Source organism: Montipora foliosa, chromosome 5 (assembly GCF_036669935.1).
Source record: "Montipora foliosa isolate CH-2021 chromosome 5, ASM3666993v2, whole genome shotgun sequence".
Classification (NCBI taxonomy): Eukaryota; Metazoa; Cnidaria; class Anthozoa; order Scleractinia; family Acroporidae; genus Montipora; species Montipora foliosa.
In genome coordinates this window covers 43100208-43112818 of record NC_090873.1, presented here as the reverse complement: position 1 = coordinate 43112818, position 12611 = coordinate 43100208, and the positions used below count along the sequence as shown (strand labels likewise).

The window sequence follows — 12611 nt, the reverse complement described above, 5'->3', positions numbered from 1 at the left end:
AAAACGCTAGCTGTGACGCTTGAAATCATTGGCTGTGCACGACCTGTGCATTTTTTTATTTTGGTTCGTTTCTTTGCCAGACAACGACGTGAAATGACAGAATTTGTGTTTAGTGTATGTAACGGAGTTGTAAAACCTAACATAGATTTTCACACTCTTCATGATTATGCTGTTATTCGTTTTTTCATGCCGAACGACTTGGACGTTATTGGTCCTTGCTCAAGCTCCATCTGGATAATGTTGACAGATAGTTATGACGTAGACGACGATAATGAAGCGTAAGATGCTAACGATGGCGATGACGACGACTATGATGATGATTACGATGATGTTAATGATGATGATGTTAATGATGATGATGATAATGATGACGTCGGCGATGATGATGATGATAATGATGATGATGACGACAATGCTTACAATGACGGTGATGATGACGAAAATGACGACGCCGATGCTCATGATAATGATAATAATGATGATTACGACGCCGAAGACATTTTAATTCACCTTGTATTATTTAATGATGATAATAATAATAATAATAATTATTATTATTATTATTATTATTATTATTATTATTATTATTTATTATTATTTATTATTATTATTATTATTATTATTATTATCTATTTATTATTTAACAGAGCTTGAAATTGCGACCAATACAGTCGCATTTGCGACTGAATTTTTTCCCTTTGCGACTAAAATATCTGGCGACTTGTTTTCATCTTCGCTCTTTCGAAACAAAAGGGTTAGCAGTTGCCACTTGGCTGCTCGTTTTACTAAAGCAAATGAAGAAATGACAAAAATCTTTTGTTTCTCGCCTTGAGTTTTCTTTCAATCTGAAGATTCCGTAATTGTTGCGTAATTTCGCCGCGATGTTACGTGCACAACTCCATCCCTTCGATAGCATTCGCCATTTTCAGCGGTTTCTTTCAACACAAATATTGTGGGCTCATATTTTGTTTTGCTACACCGCTGACAACACAATGCAGCGCGACGATTTTGGCACTAAGTTTTGCGAAATTGCGACTACATTTTCGTATCTTGTCTTAAAATTGCGACTGGATTTTTTCGCTAATTTCAAGCCCTGTAATAATAATAATGGATCCTGATTGAAGGAACTGTGTAACGTAGGATGTATTGATGAGCGATCCTTATACAAGCAGCACAAATACACAAACCTTAGAGCTGGCCTGAAGAGACTTTACCCCAGAATTAGTGTTACTCAAGTGAACACTGTGTTTGATTTCCTAGCAAGTTATAATAAACAGCTTGTAATTGACTTGGATAAAATAGGTATAAAGGACAAAAACAATCTAATTAGACAATGCCAGAAATGGGTAATCTCACAGAACTGCGAGACCGTGAAAGCCGTCTATTCATTCAACTTACTTTCCACACATTAGAGACACTGTCCATCTTAAGTCAAGAATATCGCTTTGAATTGTAAATTCCGCATATTCTTTGTAAAATTTGAACAACTGGAAGTTTAGGGAGAAACGAAATAATAATAATAATAATTTATTGGTTTCTGTAGCGCATAGAGCAGTTTTCAAATGAGTGTCGTAAAACCAAAACCAAAGTAATTACTTTGGCCAATCAAAAAGGACGGAGACAATCCAGTCAACCAAGCAAAATTCGAAGTAATTACACGTAGCCGACACAAAGCGCGGGAAAATGTGCACGCGCGAGCCACGATTGGTTTTGGTTTCACTTCTGATTGGTTGAAAAAGTGGCGCGAGAACTTTGAACCAATCACTAAGTGAAGTAATGCAAAACCAAAGTAATTCACTAATTACTTTCGACACGCTACTGAAAACCGCTCTATATCAATACAAATTATCATACACGCTTTATGTGCAGCTAAAAATAAATCAAAATAACCTAGTATAACAAATAATAAATTTCTATAAATCAATTAAAAAAATTATAATAATCTCTATATATTATGTACCTTTCATTTGCGTCGAAATTTCTGACTTTCAGTTGTATTATTTGCAGACTGGAGTATCCTCTATGTGACAGTAATAATCTTTGGTATCATTATGGCTATTGGGGGACTTGTTTGGGTCATATGCTTCTTAATGGGAAGGTGTGTAATAGTAAAAGTAAAGCCATCATCAATGTGAGTCGTTAAAGAACCTACGCGCTGTGGCTGAGGACGTACCACTGTTGGTAAACCTCCATGAAACTGAAGTCATATGTGCGGTGACCGTGCATAAATCAATTGTCACTACCATTAATTTATGAAGGTCACAGCCAGCAGAAACGCAATATCAAGTTCGCGCGAATAAACGCCAGTAAAACAGCGTGCATCCCGTTACATCAAAGCGTTGTCCCGATTAGTGTTATATTCTATAGCATGTAGGTGTACTATGTTCCAACATATCTTTAAATCTCGTCATTGGCGGAAACTTTCTTTACCGCGATGTCCTTGCGGTTTTTCAATCTTCTTGAACTGTTTTCCTCTCATCTTCGCTTTCTCTCCTCTGTCTCTCTATCTTTCTCTGTTTCTAGACGTCGTCGTGAAAACGTAGTTCTAAATGTCCACGCTCCTTTGTTATCGGAAGATGCTGCTTCTACTGACCATAGGTATTGTATGGTTTTCTTGGACAATTCTCCTATAAATAGAGGTTTTTGTCTTCAATTTCATTCCATAAAATGTAAAAAGCTGACCTAAGGTCTGGCTTGCCCTTCCAACGTCCGATCGGTAAGCTTTAGTACTGGCAAAGCTGTCGAGCTGGTCTCCCAAAGCAGAAATATCCTCCGTATTGTTTTATTTTATCCAGGGCTTATTTGTATCAAACGATCAGCTGGCTGTCAATCCCCCCGCTCAAATAACTACCGAAAAGATAAACCTCATATTCGTTGCATAAAGATTTAGCATTGGAATGGCTAGCGCCAATAATTAATGGTGTACTTTGAAGGCACATCATCTAGGGGAGAACACAGCAGTTTCGTCTTCCTGGACTGATGGCACTGTATTCTGTTTCTCTAACCCTAGCCCTATTTTCATACCTCGAGCTCCATACTCTAATTTCTTGTATCCCATTTCTCTTTTCCATTTTTTTAATGGGTCCTCGTAAATTCGCTTTTCTTTTATCCCAACAGTGTGTTGTTTTTCTTTTCTGCTTTTCTTTTTTGTTGTGTCACTTTCCAACCTCCTTCTTTGTTCCGTTATTCATTCTTACGTTGTATCGAGGGGACACCTTCACCGTTGAATTTTTCGTCTATTCTTTTACTTTATTCCTTCTGTTCTTGTTTGCCTTATTTCCACGTCACGTTATAAATTATAATTATTTTTTTCTACCATTTGCCGTTATCTTTAGTGTGTTTTGCAGCGGTGACATAACCCATGGAGGTTCACCAAGAATTTGGGTCTGAAAGTCTCTTTATATAACTTTGAAATTCAGCGTTAGGGAATTCCGCTGACAAATGGAAATGTTGCGGAATTACCGGGGCTGAGCTAACGATCAACGCAGTTATTAACGTTAACGTTACTTGAGTGGTAACGAAATGAAAGCCCATAGTTCAAATATATGTCATTATAGCTTTCATATATAGTAACTTTCGTCGTAAGTAGCTACCTTGTGTGCGAGTTCATGGATTTTCACCGTCCTTGTTAAGCTAAGAATTTCTGCCAGGACTCGTTTTAAGCACGTTTTGTTGACATGATTTGTACAGGAGACGAGGTCGTGGAAAGAGACGCCATCATCGCTATGCTGTTATTGATGACGACGATGATAAGCTGGAGAGCATGGAGATGCTACCCAAAGGAGGTGTGTATCTGTTTAGGCTTTAATTAGCTTGCAGTGCAAGCATATCGGTTTAGTGGGTACGTGCTGAGAAACCTTCTTCGCGAATGTTTGGTTGCCATCCCGGGTATTTTAAGCGGATAGATTGGAGACATATTGGGGAGGGGAAGTACCCGTAAATAGAAACGTAGGCACTATCGGCGTTTAGAACGAGGACGATTAAAAAACAGTGGATTCAAGGAGCAAAAACATTATGGTGCCTAAACACGAGACTCTTTTAGTCCACAGACAGATGTTGAAAGTGTGTTTTCTTAACACCTGACTGGCAAAATTTTGAGCTTTGATTTTTATCCAAAGGCCGTTAACTTTGAGTATAAGTTTTGGATTTCACGATCCGCCATTACTCCCGTGCTGCATATTAATTGTGCGGCGTACACACGCTTTGCATTCTTAAACTTGTGAGTCTTTGACGTCATTTTCTCCTGGATCCAGCTCTCTCAAGATCTTAAAGTTAAGTAGGAAAAATCCAGTTAAAATAAACAGGTATCTTTTTTAAATCAAGGCTTAAAACTCTGGGAGCGAGGTTTCCTTTGCATTATAAATTTAGTATCAGGACATGTTAGGAAGCTTAAGGATACTGTCCTGGGGCCCGTTTCTCGAAAGTCCCGAAAACTTTTCGGACCCGAAAAGCTATTTGTGAACCTGCCAACCGCTTGTTTTGGAAAGCCGATCTTCTAACATGTTTTCAAGGTAACTAAAAGAAACATGACTGTGAAGTTAGACGACTTAAATCCTCTCCGTTTCCGAGATACCAAGGGAATTGTGACACCCGAAAATGGCCCGTAAAGTTTCGGGACTTTCGAGAAACGGGCCCCTGGCATGGTAAATTTTTACTTCCGGTCTCGACCCGCACCAGTCCATTTTTCTTTCTTTCTTCTTGTTCTTTTTTTCTTTTTTTTAATTTTTATCCACCGGTGACGATATGAAATGTCCAAACTTGAGGATATGGGAGGACGTCTGCACCGTCGAGGTTCTTTTGTTTTTTTTCTCGAAGGATCTACAACATCATTCATTGTAACTTAATTCCTGAAGGGTTTATAGACATTCTTAATTGCAACGACGAAATAATCGTTGAATTATAAGAATAACAACGCGGTGTCCATGTTCAGATATCTTTTCCGTTGCCGTCGTTGTCCTTGCTTGAGCTTCCAAACAACGTTCACAGACCGATTCCGCCTAAATACGCTTAGTCGTAGTAAAAGCCTGTTCAGTTTTTGTAACCATCCGCAACCTCCATCGTTTCTGAGGCTGCTCTGAAGAGCGTAAATGACATTATTCGTGGAATTCATCTTTCGAAAACAGCTAGTGTCGTTTTTATCGGTTCCAGGGTCTGTTTCTCGGAAATCCCGAAACTTTTCGGGCGAATTTTGTGGACTCCGCTATGTCTCTCCGTCGCTCTCTCTCTCTCTATGAGCAAACCCAGGCGGTTTTGAGGCATGAAACTTTGCAAGTATGATGTTCTTTCGGCTCTTGTAACTCTGTTGAAAGACCAGAGCCCGGTTGTTCGAAGGGTGGATAGCGCTATTCACCGGATAAATCGCTATCCACTGGATAACTCAATTGGTTTTGCTAGTGTTTATCCGCTGGATAGTGATTTATCCGGTGGATAGCGCTATCCATCGTTTGAAAAACTGGGGCCAGCTTTCGAAAATAGGCAGATTGTAGGCGCGGAAAGTTAGTGATTTTCTCGAAACGAGCACCTGATCCAAGAATCACAGATGGAGCGTTTTCACTCACGTGAACAGCAGCCATATTGGATAACTGAAACAAAAGAAGGTATTTGCATAAAAAAAGACTTCAATTCCCGGAGGATTAGTTTGCTTCACCATCATGGCCACCATTTCTTTGTTTTTGGAACGCCAGCATGGCCGCCGTGACGTCATGTGGAAACGCCCTACTCTGTAAACAAAATGGGCCTGTTTTTATTGTAACGAATAACAAAAGGTTTGGTGAAACTTTTAAGAATAAAATTCAGCGATGCCAAGATCTTACAGTGACTTTTCGATGACTCCTTGTCATCATTGTTAAGCAGATGAAATATACTATATACTATATACTATACTACTACTATACTTCTATATACTTTATACTATACATGCAGAAGTCTGAAAATATTGAGGTCCTCTGTGGTATATCATGGTTAGGAGGGTAATCGCTCAGAGATACCACCTACTGCAAACTACTCTTAAATCCGAGGTTAAACAATGTTGATGATGATGATAATCATCTCATCTACTTTTGTACTTTAATTAGCTTGATAACGATGACTTGGAGTCATCAAAACATCACTCTAAAATCTAGATTTTAAAAATACCGTAGTTGTTTTCAGTCTAGATTTTGCTGACGGCTTTTTTGAAATGCAATTTTTAGAGCTGTCTGAGATAATGTCCAAAATGCTGTTGTCATACGTCACTCTGTCCAAGATAAATTAGACAACTTAAGGCTTATCCCACAATGCATTTTTTTCTTTTAATTGTTTTAGGTAAATTCTTGAGCACGAGCTTGATGCTAAGCGACACAGATGATGATAGTGATGATGAATCTACAGTATTTGAAGCTAAAAGGCGGAGTATGAACGGCTCCGTAAATGGCTACATTAGAAAAGACACGTGATATCACGTATTGAGCGTTGTGACTGGACACGGGCAACAGTAGTGACTGCTTATTTGTTCTTTGGAAGTAACACCGTCACAAGTGCTGAAACGTCTTAGGGGAACAGAATCAAGATGGCACTTCGCACTCGTTTTATATGGCCGGGAATATACTTGTTCTCTGACTTAAGACTACGGAATGGACACGGAGAATACAACACGATAGCCTTCTCCTTGATCTCGACGAAGCGCAGTTGGTTATCGTGATCATGTATTCCACGAAATTTGGTAGAGACGTTATTATGAACTTATCGAGTTTTTCTGTGTAAGGGCTCATTGCGAGGTATTTCGTTTGAACGGAGATCCTTCAGAATTTGTCGCACTACGTTCATTAGCGTTCCCCAGATTGTTTTTTCTTGCTTCTGAAGCAAGGTGAATGAAATCTTGTGCATTACATACATACTCACAATTTGAAAGACTAAATCTGCGAAACTTGTACAAGTGGATTATCAACTTCTGGTCTACTATCTTCTTTGAAAGTGGCCTACACAGTGACATAAGCATAAACAGCAGTTTGGAATTAATGTACTTCGCATACTAATTAATTATAGTAATATGCCTGTGAGCGGAAGAAAGTGGAGATTATTCCTTTTTGTTACTCGTATGGGTGAGGTTCGTCCCCGGTTTTCGCTGTCGCCTGCGTTTAAGCATACCACTGAGTAATACTAGCCTTAATTAAACGGATTTCAATAATATTTGCCCGAAATAGGCCATTTTCCAGTGGTATGTTCAATAACTTGCTCGGTGAAAAGCAGTGAGAAACATGGATCCCACTTCACTTCTGCAACGCAGACGGAAAATGAAAGCAAAAATTAAGATACGCACAAGCATTTGGAGTCATTTTTTAAAATCGGGGGCGAAGCTGACGCCATCTTGGATTCAACTTCAAACGAGGGCGTGGAACTGGTAGTGTCACCTTAAGGTTACAATTGCGCACCAAAGCGAGATTCAACTGGAGCCTCGCTTCCATTCACAGGCCAGGTTACACAATACAAACTGTCAAGAATAACTAACTATTGCATTGAATCGCCTCCATTACCAGTGTTAAGAATAGTTATTTGTTCTCAGTTTCTTTGTATAGAAAATCGAGCAATTTTTACCGAAGTAAAATTTAAGATGAGTCCAATTCATACAATTTACAGCCTCGATGCAATATGGTGAAATTAGTGAGGTTAGAATATGCATGCGGTTATTTATAAATACTTCTTCATTTGTAAACAGGGATAATTTGTACTTACCTTTGCTCCAATTATGGGCAAGCTAGTGTGTGAAAATTTGTAAGTGGCAACCAAACGGAAATTCAATAAAGAGTTTTTAAGGAAGTGAAGAGAGTTTAAATGTCTGAGTATAGCTGAGTAGCGCATTCGTGCTCTTCCTTGCTCGTACGCAGGCTCACTTGCTTGGAGTGTCGAGCAAGTAATTCGCCCTTGTCACACGGCGGCCATATTGTCCCGGGAGACCAAACGATCTTTGTTTTACCACGCCAAGCCTCGGAGTGGAAACCATGGGGATGAGGCTTGGCGTGGTAAAACAAAGCTTTTTTGGTGTCCTGGGACAATATGGCCGCCGTGTGACAAGGGCGAATAGGCACGGTCGTCAAAGGGAACGCCGCAGAACAACAATGTCATTGGTTAAAAGAGGCAAAATACTATGTGGCACGCATTGTACCACATATTCTTACGAGACTCACACAACAACGATGTGAAATCACCAAATTTGAGGTTTTGTCGACAACTCGAGCCTACAAATGTGAATCTTTCATTCCCTACTTGTACTCTGAAAACCGCTCGTACCAATTTAATTTTGTACGATGTGAACGAGATGGAATAATAGCGAAAAACTTATGAAAGTGCAAAGTGCCAGCGGAGCACCATGGGAAAGATTTTTTGGGTAATCTATCGATGCGAGAAATTTTGGTTATGACGTCACGTACATCCGCTAGTACAGACTGTCGAGTTTTGGTGGGGAGGCAGGACAACCTCTGGGGACGGGAGTGTTCGGGCAATTTTCGTTGGCGGGAAATCGCGTGGCAGCTTTGCATTGGCAACCCGCGTCTTTCTGGCGGGGGAAATCATATTAGTGACGAGAAACGGGATAAAGAGCAGGAAAGAGCACGAGAGAAGAGGCGAAGAAATTTGAGAAATTTAAGTGAAGAAATTCTCGAGAGGAGCCGAGGAAGGAGAAGAAACGAAAATTCCAATGAAAATCAAGGGGAAATAAGTAAATTGACATGTAAATTTGTAGCTATTGTATTGGGGAAAGCGATCGGTATTGCTTAACAGGGCGCGTAAGGTGGTATCGGGATTGTTCACCGAGTTCGCGAGATGTTCTGGGTAAACTTGAGTCACGAGGCAGAAAGTCACAAGGAGCATCAATATCGAAGGTCCAGCATAGCGATTGAGGGTGAGTAATCCCGAATATTTACAGCGATTTCTTTTACTTTGAAAATCAAAGAATGCGCAGAAGAGATGTTCTTTAAGAGAAATGATCATGCCATGTGGCAGCAGTTTAAACGGGCTAGGAACCAGGTGAATAATGCAACTAAACTTGCTAAACTAGTGATAGTTCTCACTAGAGCTGCCCCCGCCCTACAGTACCATTTTCTTTTGTTTTGTTTTTTTTGTTTTTTTTTTGAGTTGGGCTTGTTGTTTACAGTTTTGTAATTTTTCTGTTATGTTGTTACGGAATTGCGGCTCAGTTCTTTGGTTTTAGTAATTTTGGATCTCATGATACTACAAGTGTACAAAATGTAGTTTTGGGAAGTGCTTGGGATGTTTCCTTTTTTTTTTTTTTTTGCCATGTGGCTTAACTTGGGATTTGTTTGTTCTTAACGATCAAGAAGAAGCAGAATGTAGGGACTTGGGTGAGTTTTAACAGTGGAATGTTATAGGAGGCATTGTAGAACAATTTATAGACAGCATTGAAGAACAATTTATTATTATGTTTAAACCTGTCATTTTGCACTTAATAGACTAGTTATTAGACACAAAATTATAGCTTAAGAGGGAAATTTTAAATAGAATTTGTTTGAAAGGCATTGAAAAATTGGTCCGTTGAATAGGACGTTCTATTATTCTCCCTAGTTTTATTAGCTTTCTTGGACAAAAATTTGACGGAAAACTGACCAGGCACGAATATTTTCAGAATTTTTTTTGTAGTCCGATTAGTGATGTTGCGTAATATGTTAATCCGATAAAATTGTCAAATTTGCGACCCGTTGCTAACGGCAACGAGACATCTCACCTTAAGAATAACTGTTTGCTAAAAACCACCCAAATAACCGATTTTTCGACGGAAAATTCATCCTAAAGGATAAAACAATTCGCTGGACATGAAATCAAGGTAAGTATGTTCTAGCGAAAGCGAAAACAAGCGAATATTTTGAGGGAAAACACAATTCTGTAAGATCGAAGGAACATGTGGCGAAAACACGCAATTGTATCGCTACGAAAATAATCTTACCTTTTCAGGGAATTTAAGGCTTGAAATTCCAACCAATGAACCACAATCCTTTTCTTTATCCTTTCCGAAGCCTTTAGTATAATTTTTTGGCTGAAAAACTTTAGTAAAACCGCTCCGCGGTCGGTTGAAAATTTCGCCTTCGCATGGCCCAAACATGCTGGCCGCCCATGACCATTTGCGGGAAAAACGTTGATACCTTGCGGCCGTGCAAGCGATCAAATCGAGATTTTTTGTGGTTATAATCTACCAGGAATACCTACATTCTATCTTCTCCAGTCTTCCTCTATATTACGCGGGGAGTCCTAAGGTGCCTCTGCGGGAGCAAAAACGATATTTTTCTGAAAACTTGGAAACTAGCAAAGGCAATCCACGCAAGAGTTGGGATCTTATTAACGAGCTTAGCGCACAGAATAGTTGTAAGTCGTCCAATATTTTGGAAATCCAAGCTAATAATAGAACTATAAATAACGCCGATGATATGGCGGAAGCCTTCAATGTGCACTTCACTAACATTGCGAAAATGCTAGCTCGTGATATTCCGGTTGGAGAAGATGACGCTGAATCATTCTTGTTGCCCTCTGATAATTCGTTTTCTCTAAAAGCTCCGAGTATCGACATTGTTCTAGACCTGTTGAAAAAAATCGATGAAAAGAAATCCACTGGCCTTGACAAGATCCCTAGTAAGTTATTAAAAATGGCAGCTAGTATTGTTGCACCCTCACTAACAGACGTATTTACGAAATCAATCCTCACGGAAATCTAACTGAATGGAAATTGCTAGGGTGACACCGATCTTTAAAAAAGGCTCAAAACCAGACATAAATAACTATCGCCCCATCTCCGTTATCCCAGTAGTCTCGAAAGTGCTTGAAAAACTTGTCTATGACCAACTTTACCATTACCTAAATGATAATAAACTGCTGTTAAGTTGCCAGTCAGGGTTCCGTTCCTTACACAGTTACCATTACAGCTTTGCTTGAGGCCACAAATAGCTGGTCTGTTAACATCGACAATGGCTTCCTGAATGGCGTCGTTTCCATTGACCTTAAAAAGGCATTCGACACTATCGACCATGAAAATGTCATACTTTGGGGCCGACCAGGAAACTATCACTTGGTTTCAATCGTACCTAAGCAATCGGACCCAAAGATGTAATGTTAATGGAAGACTGTCAACTCCTCGCACTATTACTTGTGGGGTTCCACAAGGCAGCATATTAGGTCCCTTGCTATTTTTAATGTATATTAACGATCTTCCTAACTGTTCCGGGAGGCTTCCCCGGGAATGTTCACTGACGATACCAACATAACCCTAACTGCAAAAACTTTAACAGAGCTTAAACTAGCATTAACTCTTGAACTCAGTAACCTTAACTGTTGGCTGAGAGCCAACAGGTTGAGTTTAAATGTGGCTAAGACCGAGTAAATGATAATTGGATCTAGGCAGAGATTAAACACTCAATGTGACGAGGTTGATATACGAATTGATGACAAAATGATCAAGAGAGTAGATTGCACTAAATCCCTCGGTCTTACCATTGATGATCGGCTTTCTTGGTCAAATCATGTAGACGAAATATGCAGGAAAGTTACCTCAGCTATAGGAGCCGTAAAACTAATACGGCACTTTATCTCAGCTAATACTGCGCTTCAAATATATAACGCTTTAATATTACCGCATTTTGATTCTTGCAGTCCTGTCTGGGACTGCTTATTTAAGTGACCAGTCAAGTGAAAAGCTGCAAAAATTACAAAATCGCGCAGTTAGGGTAATTACTAAATTACCCTTTGATACCAGCTCCAACCTCCTTCTCGATACTCTTAAGTGGGAGAAGCTGTCTCTTTGACGTAAAAAAACAGAAAGTTTTAATTATGTATAAAACAATTCACGATCTTGCCCCGGAATACCTTCAACGCCTTTTCAGTCAACGAGATGCTGAATATAACTTGAGAAACTTAGAAGGTAAACTTACTCTACCCAAGCCAAATACTAATTATTTGAAACGAAGTTTCTGTTATAGCGGGGCCTGTTTGTGGAACAATTTGCCCCAACACTTAAGAAATGCTGACTCTATTGGGCAGTTCAAACGCATAATCAAGTAAGTATCTGACCTATCGGATTCCCACACGGCAATCATGTAAAACAGTTGTTACTTACTTACTCACTCACTCACTCACTCACTCACTCACTCACTCACTCATTAGTTATTCAAGTAGATATCATCACCTTTATTGTAACGAGACCGATACCTCCCTTTGGAGAGTAAGGCGCAATAAAGATTTACTGTTTACTGTTTACTCACTCACTCACTCACTCACTCACTCACTCACTCACTCACTATCTATCAGAAACCTAGCACATAGAATAAGTATGACAAAATTGCGTCTGGGGGTTCATAGCTTGCGAATACAGACTGGGAAATACGAAAATAGAGGTGCACCAATCCCAGTAGATGGAAGAACGTGTTTAGTCTGCAATAGAGGCTATATAGAAGATGAGCGGCACTTCTTGATGTATTGCCCAGGGTACGATAACATTAGAAATGAGCTCCATTCTCTCCTTTCAACACACGATGTTGTTTTCAAAAGCCTTAATGATGAGGATAAAATACGGTATTTACTTACCCTAGAAAACGAAAGCACTTCAAAGATAATAGGTAAATACACATATTTAATGT

General features: G+C 39.5%; 1 protein-coding gene across 2 annotated transcripts in view; it reads left to right on the top strand.

Moving 5' to 3' along the window:
* The window catches only part of LOC138004280 (dyslexia-associated protein KIAA0319-like protein), a 40076-nt gene extending 32279 nt beyond the window's left edge, over positions 1 to 7797 (top strand). For both annotated transcript variants that reach the window (XM_068850753.1, XM_068850754.1), the window contains exons 27-29: positions 2008 to 2098; positions 3691 to 3785; positions 6304 to 7797. In XM_068850753.1, the coding sequence (XP_068706854.1) occupies positions 2008 to 2098; positions 3691 to 3785; positions 6304 to 6434 (317 nt within the window). In that variant the 3' untranslated portion in view covers positions 6435 to 7797. The remainder of the gene's footprint in view (positions 1 to 2007; positions 2099 to 3690; positions 3786 to 6303) is intronic.
* Positions 7798 to 12611: the final 4814 nt, after the last annotated feature.